The 16023-nt window shown below is 34.1% G+C and overlaps 1 protein-coding gene across 6 annotated transcripts in view; it reads right to left on the reverse strand.

The window, feature by feature from the left end:
- The window catches only part of LOC131934994 (protein phosphatase methylesterase 1), a 52064-nt gene extending 37075 nt beyond the window's left edge, over window positions 1–14989 (reverse strand). Inside the window, exons 1-4 of one of the 6 annotated variants that reach the window (XM_059291272.1) lie at window positions 14971–14989; window positions 13236–13308; window positions 949–1051; window positions 495–587 (exon numbers count right to left, since the gene is read on the reverse strand). In XM_059291272.1, coding sequence (XP_059147255.1) covers window positions 495–587; window positions 949–1051; window positions 13236–13303 — 264 coding nt within the window. In that variant the 5' untranslated portion in view covers window positions 13304–13308; window positions 14971–14989. Of the gene's footprint in view, window positions 1–494; window positions 588–948; window positions 1052–3839; window positions 3965–4582; window positions 4797–12436; window positions 12480–13235; window positions 13520–14621; window positions 14628–14970 lie in introns of those variants that run through there. The other 5 variants (XM_059291273.1, XM_059291269.1, XM_059291271.1 and 2 more) reach the window with 5 other exon arrangements.
- Window positions 14990–16023: the final 1034 nt, after the last annotated feature.

Genomic DNA, 16023 nt, shown 5'->3' on the forward strand with positions numbered 1-16023 from the left:
AGTTTTTCTGTCAAGGGAACTGTATGTGGTCTTGTAGGAGGCCTTGTGTGGAAATAATGTTCTACCAAACATGTACATGGTTCTAACATTCCAGGTCCCTATATGGTTTTTGCTTGATCATCAGTAGATTTGCTGGCATGCTAGCTTGCTGAACATTTTCACTAGCACATTTCATAAGCTCCAATAAAGAAAAAACTTCCTCTCTAAGCCCTTGTTTGTTTGATGTGTTTGTATATTCTGTAGCATATTTTTGTTTTACGGGGAATTCTACCATATTTCTTTATCTGGGATTGGAGCTGGCATTATGTAAATAAAAGATGGTTTATCTGGCTGAAGTTTTTCAGCTTCCATTCAGTTCACTAAATTTTATTTTTATCCAATGAGTAATTTTACTTTACTGTTGAATTAGAGACCAAAAAAAATTTAACAAACTAAATTTTATAGCTTTTACTTTTCAACAGGAAATGAGCCACTACTAACAATTTTTAACTCACTGATAATAGCGACCAGGATAAAGCTGAGAAGCCTCCACCATGCAGAAAAAAAAGCACTGGACCTTCATCACCACGTTCATATACTCGAAATACCTTGTTTGTAAAGAAAAATTACTTGGGAAACCAATTTACTATATACTTTTTTATTACAAAATTAAGGTTTCCAATTATGAACATATGAATAGCAACGTTAAAAAATTTTCCTAAGTGAAATCATCAGTAACTATAATTTCATTATATTCAGAACATGATGTACAAGTAAGTAAAACAAAAGCAGACCATAACTAGTTTCTTAAAAATACATATATCTCAGTTTGACATTATTAGAATGCAAGGAAGATTAATCTGAGTATTAAGAATTTACTAAAAGAATAGTGAGAACATTTTTAAACTAGCAACAAAGAAAAAAAGCACAAATTTTAAGACAAACAATTGGTGCTTTATACAAGGATACATCTCCAGTATAAGTTTGAACATCATGTTTATTTTCAAAATACTTGTCCCAATATACAGGACTGTAATCTTTTTTTCTAATCATGTTGCGTTTAACCTGTGCTCTAGAGGAATAATTGCAATAATTCTATAATTTCAAGCAGGATATAAGAATGTGTGTGTGTATATATATATATATATATATATATATATATATATATATATATATATATATATATATATATATATATATATATATATATATATATATATATATATATTATATATATATATATATATATATATATATATATATAAAGCAATGTATGTGTGTCTGCCTGTGTGTCTGTCTGTGTGTCTTTTATGCATTACCACACCTCTTATCACATCGCAGTCAACTTTGGGAAGTTGTTAATATATTCCTGGGGATGTTTCTGCGAAAAAAAATATTTCAAATTTGCAGGGGTGGCGCCCCGGCAGGGCGCGATTCGTTTTTCTCTATATACGATATATAAAAATAAAAAGTCGATTTTGATTTGACATTGTTCATCTGACTTTGGGGAGTTCATAATAACACTCTAAGGAAGGGTTCTGTAAAAAAAATTTTTAATTTCGCAAGGCCGGCGCCACGGGGGGTGCAATTTTCCTCTATATACGGTATATAAAAATAATAAAAGTGAATTGCGGTGACACTGTTCATCTGATAGGCATGAAACTTTGAGGAGTTCATTATGAAACTCTAGGGAAGGGTTCTATAAAAAATCATTTTTAATTACGCAAGGGCGGCGCCACGGGAGGGTGCGATATTTCTCTATGTGCTGTATATAAAAATACTGTAAACAAATAATTTTTAATTTCGTATGGGCGGAGCCACGGGAGTGTGCGATTTTTCTCAATATACGGTATATAAAAGTAAAAGTCGATTTTGGTTTGACACCCTTAATCCGATAGCCATGAGACTTTGGGGAGTTAATTATAACACTCTATGGAAGGGTTCTGTAAAAAAAATCATTTTTAATTTCGCAAGGGCGGCGCCACGAGAGGGTGCGATTTTTCTCAATATACGGTATATAAAAATAAAAGTCGATTTTGGTTTGGCATCGTTCATTCGATAGCCATGAAACTTTGAGGACTTGATTAGAACACTCCGGGAAGGGTTCCGTTAAAAATCATTTTTAAATTTGCAAGGGCGGCGCAACAGGAAGAAGCGATTTTCTCTATACATGGTATATAAAAATAAACGTCGATTGCGGTTCATCCGATCGCCATCAAACTTTGGGGAGTTGATTAGAACACTTCAGGAAAGGTTTCTGTAAAAAAAAACGTCCTTTTTTAATTTTGCAAGGGCGGCGCCACGGGAGGGTGCGATTTTTCTCTATATACGGTTTATAAAAATTTAAGTCTATTTCGGTTTCACACCGTTCACCCGTGTACAATGAAACTTTAGGGAGATGATTAGATCCCTCAATGGTAGGGTTCTGCAAAAAAAAAAATTTTTTTTAATATTGCAAGGGCGGCGCCCCAGGGGAGAGCGATTTTTTTCTCTATACACGGTATATAAAAAATAAAACTCGGATGCGGTTCATCCGAGTGCCATGAAACTTTAGGGAGTAGATGAGAATACTCCCGAGAATATTTCTGCGAAAAAGAAAACAAAAGTTTCTTATGGGCGGCGCCATGTAGGGTACAATTTTCGTCAATACACGGTTTGGCGCCCAAAGTTTTAGAGCGACTATGTTGGCACTTGGCATCCGTTAATCGACAACCTGCATAGCGAGTAAGGGGTACTACTATATTCAGCGGTAAAGCTACAACAGGCTTCTAAAAATAACTTTGTAACGCGAGGAAATCCTTCTGTACAGTTTCGTCATCTTGCGAAAGATGAAAAAAATAACTTTTTGAACATGAGGAGCCTACTGTAGAGTTTCATCACTTTGCGAATGATGCAATAAGCATCTATTATTAGACGATCCAGTCAGAAATTGAGATCGACATCTAATAATAGACCATTAGTAACGCTACAATATTGCATCAGTCACACGTAAGGATGAAACCCTCCTTCAATCACCGTCGCAACGCGCGGGACGGGTACACTAGCATATATTTATAGAGATACATACAAATATATATATGCATATATATACACATATATATACATACAAATATATATATGCATATATTTACATACATATATATACACATATATATACCATTTATATATATACATTTATATATACATACATATATACATTCATAATTTATTCATATATATACGTACATAAATTTATTCATATATATACATACAAATATTTATTCATATATATACATACATATATTTATACATATATATATACATACACAATTTATACATATATATACAGACATATATTTATTCATATATATAAATACATATACATACATATATTTATACATAACTATACACACATATATACATAGATATATACATATATATATACAAATATATATACATACATATACATACATATATATACATACATATATATTACGTACATATATATATACATACATATATATACACATACATATATATATATACATATATATATACATACATATATATATACATATATATATACATATATTATTAATTTTGAATGAACCTCCTCCCCCCCCCCCCCCCCTGGCAGGATGCGATTTGGCGCCCTAGTCTTTCCGGTGAGCGCTATGGTGACTACGTTCTGTCTAAACAGTGTGATAAACATTGGATAGGATGGGGCGTTACAAACGCTCACTAAATTAAATCAGGCGTGCGATTAGGCTGCAAACAAATATTTCAATTTCAGCCCCTAAAGGCTCACGTGGGCCGCTGAGGGCCATGTAATACGTTTTATTTTAATAATAAGAAAAATTTACCAAAGTTAGTTTACTAACTGGGATGTTTCTTTTTGTCCGTAAATAAATCCTAACAGTTTCTTCACTTTGCGAATGATGCAATCAGCATCTATTTTAAAACAATCCAATAAGGAATTGAGATCGAGCATCTAATAATAGAGCATTAGTAACGCTAACATATTGCATCAGTCACACTGATGTTTAAAACACCTCAAATAATTTTTTTTTTATGTGTTAAACAAAAAACTCTGTTAATTTGTATTACTTTAGCGCATGACACAATCTGCATCATTGTTAACAGGATGCTATTTGGCACGATAGCGCTTGTTAGTTTAAAGGAGCCAGGGGCATTACTATGTGCCTGTACGGTCGTTTAAACGGGGGAGGCTCCTGAGAGCGACCCTCTACGTCCCTGACACATGGTCGGTCACCGAAGTGTGTTCTACCTCATTATTTCGGCGAGTGATTAATGTACACTCAAGGTTTTCAAGCGGTAATGTAGGTAAACCCGTGTCCCGATATTTATGATCCAAGCGCATTGTTTACATTTAAAGAACTCGTTTTTAGAAAACAAGGTCACGGGTCTAAGATTATAGGATTGGTAACGCATGGATGAAACCCTTCTTATACATTTTGTCGGACTTTCTTCTATTCCCGTGGCAATGCGCGGGGACGGGTACGCTAGTATATATATATAAAGTAAAATAAATGTTTTTACTGCTATCTGGTGGAATGCTTGATACTAGATAGAGTTAAAAGTCTATAGGCATATATGAACTTACAGAAACAACCAGAAGTAAGCCTGTTTTTTTTAATATGCTTGGATGGCGGGGGGTGAGAGTGAAGTCACAGATGATCTCAAATAGCAATTGAGTTCATTCGAGTGATGAATGCTATAGGCCTGCTGAACTTAGTGCCCCCCGCTAACCAGGGTGGAATTTTTTGCCAGCGGGCAAGAAAACGTAAGCGAGTGACGATGTTAGAAAATTCTTGGATAATGCTATTTTTTTAAACTTTAATAGATTAAAAAAAAACAAGGATTCTAAAAAAATCTTTACACTAAATTACACCTGACACTTGCAATATGAAAAAATAAAATATCAAAAGACAATGATTATCAGTAGTGATAACCCCAGATTCGAACTTGGAGCTCGAGTGTTGTCAAATCTAGCTGCTGTATTCTACCACGCTCAATGTGTTAGCAAACGAACTTTGAGGCAATTACAATCAGAAGATGGCTAATCCCAAAGGAAATTTAAAACTGCTTCATTTTTTCACTGCAGAAAAATATATTGTCATGTTGTGGTTGCAAACAAAATACTATTCGTTTTTAGTATTAATAATAGTTTTATTAATAGAGGGAGCCGGACGTTTTCTCGAAAAACACTTGCCCAACTGCCAGAATGGACACTTGCCCGAATGCGACAAATGCCCAAATGGACACTTGCCTGATGGTTGTTCGCTCGAAAAATGTAAAAATTGAATAAAAAATTTATGTAACTACATAGACATTCATAATTCAATTTTGAAATTTTGATAATCAACACAGTTTTAAGCATACAAACAAATTTGTTTATATTTTAATAATTTAGCTTTTATTTTTTTAAATGTGAGAAATTGCAGTAAAAAAAAACTTTTTTATTAAATGTAAGGTGATGTTGGGGCCCGTATCTTAACATTCTTTTGATGTAAGTTTTGACCACCTTGTGTAGCCGGCGCGGCAGCTCGCAACATTGACCAGAAGCGCGCTTGTTTGATTTATCTTGTTATGCTTAACTTGTGAGGTGATCATTCAACAAAAGAAAGAGGCGGGGTCTAGACGACAAGTTTAAAAACTAAAGTTAGTCTTTTATGTTTGATCTTTATTTAATGCACATTGTTTAGACAATGTGTTGAAGCGATTACTTAATAAAGAAAGATTCATTTAAAAATCTGAGAGGAAAGAAAATAGTTTTGGTCTTGTTTTATACATTGAAAAGAGAATATATTTGTACACTTTTTATAGCAAATACAAATTAATTAATAATGTATGTGTGTTATTATATTAAATATTTTCCATTTATTTTTGCTAATATATGTCATCATCATTCCTTTGTGACCCCTAGGGAGCAAAGGGCTGCAACTACACATTTCCAGCGGACTCGGTTTTGGGCTGCTCCCTTAATCTGTGCCCACGTGAGCCCAGCTGTTTTCGCCTCTTCCTCAACCGTTCTTTTCCATGTTTTCCTTGGCCGACCCACCCTCCTTTTTCCCTGGGGATTCCAGTCCATAGCATGTTTTGCTATGTTTTCTTTTTCTCTTCTTAACGTGTGTCCAATCCATCCCCATTTACGGGCCTTGATATCTTTCTCTATTGGCTGTTGCTTAAAAATTTGCCACAGGTCTTTGTTTGATATTTTGTCTGGCCATCTTATTTTAAGTATATGGCATAAGCATTTGTTTACAAACACCTGTAGCCTATCAGTATTTGTCTTTGTCGCCCTCCAAGTCTCAGAGCCATAGAGCAACACTGCCTTGACATTTGTGTTGAAAATCCTAATTTTGCTCCACATCGGGCGCAGTGAGTTGAAGGCACATCTAGCCTTGTTGATACGGCATTTTATGTCCTCGTCTGCTCCCCCATCCTTATTGATCACGCCTCCCAGATATGTGAATGTGTTTGTTTCTCGTAAATCTTCTCCATTTAGCTGTATGGGCAGGTCCTGGCTGTTATTGATTCTGATGACCTCAGTTTTATTTATATTTATTTTTAGTCCAACTTAGGAGGCTTTTTCAGATAGCAGATTTAGTTGGGCTTGTGTATGTTGATGCTTGTGAGACAGCAGGCAGATGTCATCTGCAAAATCAAGATCTTCCAGCCTTTTGGTGAAACCACTGGATTCCTGTGTCGTTTTTTGTGGTTTTCAGCATGATCCAGTCGATTACCATCAAGAATATCATTGGCGATAGCATACATTCCTGTCTTACTCCCGTCATCACAGTTAATGGTTTTGTTAGTTTTCCCTTGTGTATTACCTGACTGGTGGAGTGTTCATATAGTTTCTGAGTGATAGATATAAATTTTTGGGGTATTCCATAGTGGCTCATTAGCTTCCAGATAATATCTCTATTCACACTGTCAAACGCCTTTCCGAAGTCGACAAAAATCATGTATAGGGGGATTGCCACTCAAGGGACTGTTCAATAATGATGCGCAGCGTGGCAATGTGGTCAGTACATGACCTGTCTTGACAAAAACCAGCTTGTTCTTGTCTCAGCTTTTTGTCCAAGGCATCTCTAAGTCTCTCGAGGATGATTCTTGTCAGCACCTTACTTGGGACTGAAAGAAGCATTATCCCTCTCCAGTTGTTGCATTGTGTCAGGTCTTCCTTCTTTGGCAGTTTTATCAGGTAGCCCAGTTTCCAGTCAGATGGGATTATCTCTTCTTCCCAAATCTGCCGAAGTAGAGGGTGTAGTATGTCTGCTGATATGGCTGGGTCTGATTTGAGTGCCTCTGGTGGGATGCCGTCTGGGCCAACTGCTTTGCCATGTTCTTTATTGTTCTTATTGTTTCTAACTTTGTGGGTGGATCTGTACACACATTTAGTAGGTGATTTGCGGGTGGTATATCAGAGATGTTTGATGAGAGAGGATTGTTTAAAATCTCCACAAAGTGCTGTACCCATCTGTCTCTCTGTTCTGTGTCACTTGATAAGATATTTCCTACTTTATCCTTCACTGGTTTGTTGGTATTAATATTTTTGCCTGATAGGGTCCTGGTTACTTCATAGAGCCTCTTCATTTTTCCTTGTCGTGCTGCAGTTTCTGCCTTCGCTATCATCTCTTGTATGGACTGTCTTTTGTCTTCTTAGCACTTTTCCTGACCATGCTATTTACTTCACAATAATGTGTTCTGAGGTTTATTTTCTCTTTTTCCTCCTTACATTTGTTCATCTTCTGTTTTATTTCTTTTCTATCTTCAATTTTGGCCCATGTCTCTATTGTGATCCATTCTTTTTGCTCATTTTTTTTTCTTCCCAATATGTCAGTGCATGTTGAATTCCATAGTTCCTGTATTCCTAGCCATTTTTGCTCTACTGTTTCTTCTGCCAGACTGGAGAGTGCATCATACCTATTTTTTACTGCGCAGTTAAAGTCTTCCTTTATTTTTGGACTCCTTAAGATATGTTGTATTGAATTTAAAGTGCGGTTTATCAGCTCGATCCCTGTAGGATTTTAGTTTTTATTTTAGTATTGCAACCACCAGTTGGCTGCATCCGCACCTCGTTTCTCCCTAACATCCATTAAACTTCTTCTCAACTTTCTGGAGACTGTGATGTGATCTATTTGGTTCTTGTTTTGCCATCTAGGTGGTCTTATGTATATCTTTATGAGAGAAAATTGTCCCCCCTATAATTAGATCATTGAATTCGCAGAAATCAGCAAAGAGTTCCCCGTTTTCGTTTATTGCGCCTATTCCATTTTTCCCCATTGTGAGCTCCCAATCTTTATTTTCTGTTCCAATCTTGGTATTCATGTCTCCCATTACTATCTTTATATCTCTTTTTGGTGATTTGTCAATTTGAGCTTGCAGGGCGCTGTAGAAGTCCTCTTTCTCTTCATCTGTTGCAGCATTTGTGGGTGCATAGCACTGGATTAAAGTTGTTTTCTTTCCCTTGGCATTGAAACAAGCTGCTATGAGACTTGGCGAGACTGGTTCCCATGCAATCAAAGCATTTGTTGTTTCTAGAGACATCATTATGGCTACACCTTGTGTGTGTTCATGATCTTCGTCCTCGTGGCCTGAATAGATGACAGTCTCTCCCGAGACCAACCTAGTTTGGCCACTGCCATTCCATCATGTCTCACTTAATCCTAGGACTTTTAATTTATATCTTCTCATTTCTAATATATGTATTGTTTATCAAAATTACAAAATTAAATTGATTACGAATGACTATTTGGTAATATATATTGATAACATTTTTTGGGCAAACAGCCTTGAGGCAAGTGGCTTTCGGGCATTTGTCGCATTTGGGCAAGTGTCCATAAAGGGCATTTGTCGCATTCGGGCAAGTGTCCATTTAGGAATTTGGCCTTCTGGCAAACAGCATTTGGGCAAGTGTCTTTCGGGAATTCGTGGTAGACCCATTAATAAAGCTATTAAATTAGGCCTATTAATTGTAGGAATAAAAAATAGATTATCTATTACTAGACCTATATTAGTAGGCCCCTATATATGAGTTTATTAGTTAGGTATGCCATGCCCATGGGGTATTGAATAGTTTCCCCCTCTTTTTTAGGATTGTAGGAAAAAAGTCACAGGTAAATAAGTCACAGGAAAAAAAGTCACAAATTTATATTTGCATGGAATTTGTTAATACTTTTATTTATTAAATATTCAGAAAGTGCAAATCAACTTAGATTAATTAAATATAATGAAATATGCGTAGGTTGTTACGTATAGTAATATTTATAACACGTAAATATTTAGTGTGAAGAATATACGTTTTAATTCCTTTATACATATAATATTTAATAAAATTCAATAAAATGTTCCAACCTTCTCCTTTTCATAGTATTTGTTAAATACTAACTTTAAATTAGAGCAAAAAGGCATAAAGACATTGTTATTGTGACTTGCTGCCCTCAACTCATTGCAACAATAGGTCAAACACCTGTTCTGCACACATTTATCACGCTCATTACATAACAAAGTAAAGGATCAAAGCAGAAACCCGACACGGTACAAAGGCTGTCATTGACGCAAAACGTCAACAACACATCTTACACAATATGGACGGACAAGGCCGCCTGAGGAGAAGCCGACCGAGGAATGGCAAAAAAAAAATGCAAAACACAATGATGTGCCTAAAATTCGCTTATAATTAACATTTCTAGAGCGTATTTAACTAAATTCCTGACAAAAGTTGTGGTGGCTGTGAAAATTAGGTTACAGTAATTTTACTTATTAGTGTTATAAACCACAATGCTTTTATGTTTATAAATATGCTAAAAACAACAACAACCCACATCAATAAACACCCAAAATTATACAATTCTCAACAATTAAAATAAAAATATTTATTAAAAGATTATTTTTTTTCCAAAAATTTTATGCTCTGTGACTTTTTTACTAGCAAAAACTGTGACTTGTTTCCTGTGTTTTTTTTCCTGTGACTTTTTTCCGTTCACCCTTTTTAGAAGGGGTCTAACTTATACAGAATTTAAAAATAATTAAAACGTTTGGAGTATTATTGAGCATAGATCTAGCTGTTAGGTTACTTCTTGTAAAATAAATTTGGGGCAATCTATCGTTTTAGGTAGGTAAATCGCATGCGACTAGTAATGTGAAAAACAGGTGACTCCTTGAATTTTAATAACTATTTCACATTTTGAGGAGGATTTATGTTTTGAAAAATAATTTTTTTTTCCTTGTTTCATTTATGCACCTGTTTTTTAACAACTGAATTAAAACTTTTCAGTAATAAATGAAGACTAGCGATGTTTCCAACAGATGCAACCATGCTCATTTACTATAGCAGCCATCTTTTTTTTTTTTATAGTAAACTTATAGCGCAAGATTCAGGGGAAGCCACTCTAACTTACAGATGGCCGCTTTTTTATAGCAAATCCTGCTCGCAAACCAGAGCCGGCGTTAGGAATACGCTGGGCCTAGGGCCAACCATCTGCGCGGGGCCTTTCCATTATATATATATATATATATATATATATATATATATATATATATATATATATATATATATATATATATATATATATATATATATATATATGTATGTATGTAGAAAGACCTATATAATGTGATGTACACACAATAACACAAATGTTTTGGAGTTTATAACATAAGCTAATGTCAAACTTTCCACTATAATAACAGATGTTTATCTCTCCCATTCCCATGTATTAACCCAATGTTCGTAGTTTTTTTTTTCCTTTGCTAAGATATTAAATCACTTTTGACAGTTATGTAATTCATACCAAATCACTTAAGAAAATTTAATCACGTGCCGAATAATTAGGAAAATAAAGTTTACAATACAGCGAACTCGGCCTGATGTATCAAAACAGTATAGACTTCAAAATTTGTTTAGAATTCATACATTATTTTAAAACCAAAATCATTATTGCCTAATTATTGAACGGGTGAATCCTTAAGGTGACACAACATAACAACAGTTTTAACTTTCTTCCAAAAAATAATAATAAATCACTCTGTTTAATGCCACCTGATATATGGCGACCGCCCCGTTCGTCACCCCCTAACGCCGGCTCTGTCGCAAACACTGTTGTTTAAAGATAATTTCTTGCCTATCTAATATATAAAGCTCAATTCTGTATGTAAAAATACATATGTTTGTCGTTGACATACTTCGATGAATTAAAGTGTTAGACTATTATTAAAAAATAACAAAAATTCTAATTATGTCTGAAAATTATTTATATTTAGTCCTTTAGCACTTACTTCCCTTTGATAAATTAGGAAAACACAATTACTTCCCTTTATAAAACATTGCATTAGTGGAAAAGAATTTACTTTTTATTACTTTGTTTTGGTGTTGGGGAAAAAAATAATTACATAATTAGCGGGGATTGATCAAGTGCAAATGTTGTAGGTATTTTACGAATAAGCTTGGAGTATTATAATTGTTCATTTGGTTTGGTTTGGCACCTACGTTCGTTTAAGTGAGTGCAAAAAGACTATGAATAAGCTGGGGTACTATAGTCGATTTTTAAGCTTTTTTCGTTTTCGTTTGTGTTTTTTTCTTTGGGTATGTGTTTGTATTAGGTTTTGAGTTTGGATTTGGTTTGTTTTCGTTTGCTTTTTCGTTTGTGTTTTTTTCTTTGGGTTTGTGTTTGTGTTTGTAGTTGGTTTTGCGTTTGGATTTGGTTTGTTTTCGTTTGCTTTTTCGTTTTTTTCTTTGTGTTCGTATTGGTGTTGTGGTTGTGGTTGGGTTTGTTGTTAGGTTTTTTTTTCGTTTCCTTTTTTGTTTGTTTTTTCTTTGTGTTTGTATTGGTGTTTGTGGTTGGGTTTGTTGTTAGGTTTTTGTTTTCGTTTGTATTTGTAATTGTGTTAGCGTTATGTTTGCGTTTTGTTGTTTTGGTTGGTTGTGGTTTGGGTGGGCAGTGCCGGGTTTATGATGATTACTAAACACACAGGTAATGGTCTTTAACAGAAAGGTTTTCACAGATGCCAGAGCAGGGCCTGGCAGGGACGGCTAGTATTAATATATTTAGCCATTGTCATTGATTTATTATTCATTTATCTATAATATTTGACACACATATATCACAACATACTTCTATTAGGCCTTAAGCCTTGACAATGAGTTAACTTTTTTGTACATTACAAGCTGCTGGCGATTTTACGTACCTAAAATGATAGATTACCGCCTATTGATATATTTATTATTTAGCCATTGATTTAGCTTTATTATTTATCTATTCTATAATATTTGACACAAATATATCACAATATACTTGAATATACTTGAATATAGTATAATTATAGTTTCAATATAGGCCCTACTACTTCTTTAAAAGCCTTGACAATGAGGTAACTTTTTCATACATTAGGCTAGGCCTACTAGTTAGTCACAGGCGATTTTAGTACCTAAACTAAAACGAAAGATTACCAAATTTGGTAGGCCTATCATTATACATTATAGTATAATCATGAATCAGTAACAAACAATGGAATGCATGCATTCTATTTCTCCTCTGGATCTAGATCTCTTACCCTAGATTCTAGATCTAGTCTAGATAGATTTATTTATTATTATAATAGGTAATCTATCGTTTTGGGTACGTAAAATCGCCCGCGGCTATTAATGTACGAAAACGTTACCTCATTGTCAAGGCTGTAATAGAAGTATATTGTGATATGTTTGTGTCAAATATTATAGATAAATGAATAATAAACCTAAATCAATGGCTAAATATATCAATATAGGCCAGAAATTAGCTTTAAACAGCAGTGTCTGCAAGCAAGATTTGCTATATAAACAGCAGCCATTTGTAAAATAGAGTGACTTCCGCCTGAATGAATCGCGCTATGTCTATAAAAATAAAACTTTAACAAGATGGCTGCTATAGTAAATGAGCATGGTTGCTTCTGTTGGAAACATCGCTAGTCTTCATTTATTACTGAAAAGTTTTAATTCAATTGTTTAAAAACAGGTACATAAATGAAACAAGGAAACATTTTTGTATTTTTCAAAACATAAATCCTCCTCAAAATGTGAAATAATTATTAAAATGTAAGGAGTCACCTGTTTTTCACATTACTAGTCGCGGGCGATTTTACGTACCCAAAACGATAGATTACCTTATAATCTTATAATAATAATATTATTAGATAGATCTAGAGATCTAGGCCTAACTCAGTAACTCTTATTATTTCAGTAGAAAATTTTGAAATCAGAAAATGCCTACCCACTGCTGGGGACCACAGATGGTATGGGTGGAAGTCCATACTTTTTCTTTAATAAATCTTTCTCCATTAGGCCTATTACTATTTGTGTGATTAAGAACAGAGTAGAGTACTTTAGAGATTCTAGGATAGAATCCTATCCCATTAGCATTAGATCTAGCCTCTAGACTAGATATAGTCTGATATAGATCTAAATCTAGATCTAGATTCTAGTATAGATCTAGATCTAATAGAGATCTATCGACTCAAGATCTAAATCTAGGATTCTAGGCTTAAGATATCAGGGTAAAACCTTAGTTTAGCGTCGGAAATTATCGGGTAATGTTTGTTGAGTTTCGGTAACTAGAGTTACGGTAAACCATGGTTTATTTGACCATTGAAATATAAATAAATTGAAAGTCGATTGTAGTAAATTAATGTTTTAATTTTTTAATCGACAAAAGGAAACAAGAATAAATGGTATAGTAGATTTAAATTAGTAGATCTAAAAATTAAAAAAAAAACATATATCAATATAAATATAAATAATGAAGTCAAATGTAATAATTTAATGTTTTTGGCTTGCAGCGGCTTTGCGACGATTAATTAATTAAATCTAGATCTAGCTAGCTGCTAGGCCAAGTACAAAAATCTAGATTACGAAAATAGTAAAAAATTATTACAAAGATGTAAAAATGATTACAAAAAGAGTAAAAGTGACTAGAAACCGGGTTCGTACACTATTTTGAAAATGAAACAAGACCTTTGTAACCACGCCATTATTTGTGCTTATAGTTGAGAAACTTTTGTTTGCTATTAAAAACTACCGGTACCCCCCCCCCAAACACACAACAAGAGACGGTGGAGGCAGAGGCGTAGCGACCCTTCCCGGCGCCCGGGGACAAACTTTCAATTTGGCGCCTCCCTCGAGAGCAAATTTTAGATTTGCACCCCCCTCAAACTTTCGATTTGCACCCCTCCTCAAACTATTTATAATGCAAAAATGAAGCTAAAATGACAGTATTTTAATTTGTTTTTACAACCCATTTTGGCACCCCCAAAGGTCGACTTCCGGGAACATATGTACCCCCCTGCCCCCCCCCCATCGCTACGCCTTTGGGTGGAGGGGTCACTGTGATGTCACAGTAGCCCAGTCTAATACGTCATATCTTGAACTGTGCCGTAACTTTTATTCCCCCTCCTCCCTCACCTAGCCAAACAGCACCATCTACGTACTGGGGGTCACGGTGAGTTCATACAAGTTTAGATATCATTGACCTTAGTTTTCACGGTCAATCAAGCAACAACAAAAAAAAAATACATGTCTTACACTCTTCCCCGTCTCCCCCAATGACGTACTAACTGAGAAATCGGTTTTCTTCTGCGATACCCAGCGAAAAATGTCATACCACAGTGTAGAACCGTCCAGACTTTTTAAAGTCAAGACTTTTTCCAGACTGCATACGAACCCTGACAAACAATGTTTAGTAGCAGAAATATTTAGCTGAAACATAAAAAATAACTAGTAATACTAGTAATACAAAATGAGTAATAAAGCAGTATTTAACACGCAATTAAAATAAATCTATCCAAATTTTAAACGATCTGCATTAAAAATAAAAGATGACGCCAAATAAAGTATGGTTTACAGTACTTCCGGTGGATACCGGAACTGTGTGACAATGTTTCTTTTTTACTGCTATACCATTCCGGAATAATAACCGACGCTAAACTAAGATCTAGGTCTTTGGTAAATACTAGATCTTCTAAATAGATTTAGAAATCTACTGAGGATAATAATAGTAATAAGTATTGGTAGATAATCGGTCTATTTGATTTGTTGTGGTATATACACTTACCGAGCTAAACCATTTGTGGCCGGAACACTAATGTCGAGAAACCACTAGATTCTAGATCTTTAGATCTGGAGAATCTAGACTATTTGCGTGTTTAATATTTTCATAAAATAAAAAAAATAAAAAAGGTTAATTTCTAAATTAAAAGATTTAAAAATTTCGAACAGTGGTTTCCAAACTGGGAGAATCAGCTCGCTAGAATGGCTTAGCGCCTCCCCCCCCCCCGGCGCCCGGGGCGAACTTTCACCTTGCGAGCGATAACTGAATATATATTTATAAATATATACTATATATATAGCCTAACTATATAGGCATATATACATATATATATATATATATATATATATATATATATATATATATATATATATATATATATATATATATATATATATAGGGCCTATATATATATATATATATATATATATATATAGGGCCTATATATATATATATATATATATATATATATATATATATATATATATATATATATATATATATACATATAAATGTAATACACACGTAATGATACATATATGTTTTGGAGATTTTAAGCGAATGCCAAACTTCTCACATGAATAACATTATTATTAACATATGTTCACCTCTGCTTCGGTTACCCAATGCTATTAGCTTTATACTAAGATATTTAATTAAATTACTTTTGACAGTTCTTTAATTGATACCAAATCACTAAAGATAATACAGTAACTTGCCAAAAAATTAGGTCAATAGAGTGATTTAAACTGTTTTTAATGATCAGTAGTTAATAAAAAAAATCATGCGCTTTAGGTAAATTAAAAAATAAATAAACCGGGAGTGATCTCCCCTAAACTTTCTCGAATATTCTTATATAAAATAACAGGGGATGGGAACTCGGGCTATAGACATGATTTTTAATCCATTTTAAATACTTAAAGTTTTAAAAATAGAATAAAATCTCGTAGACAAATTA

Source organism: Physella acuta, unplaced genomic scaffold, assembly GCF_028476545.2.
Source record: "Physella acuta isolate Inbredline_101_S28 unplaced genomic scaffold, ASM2847654v3 ptg000127l, whole genome shotgun sequence".
NCBI lineage: Eukaryota > Metazoa > Mollusca > Gastropoda > Physidae > Physella > Physella acuta.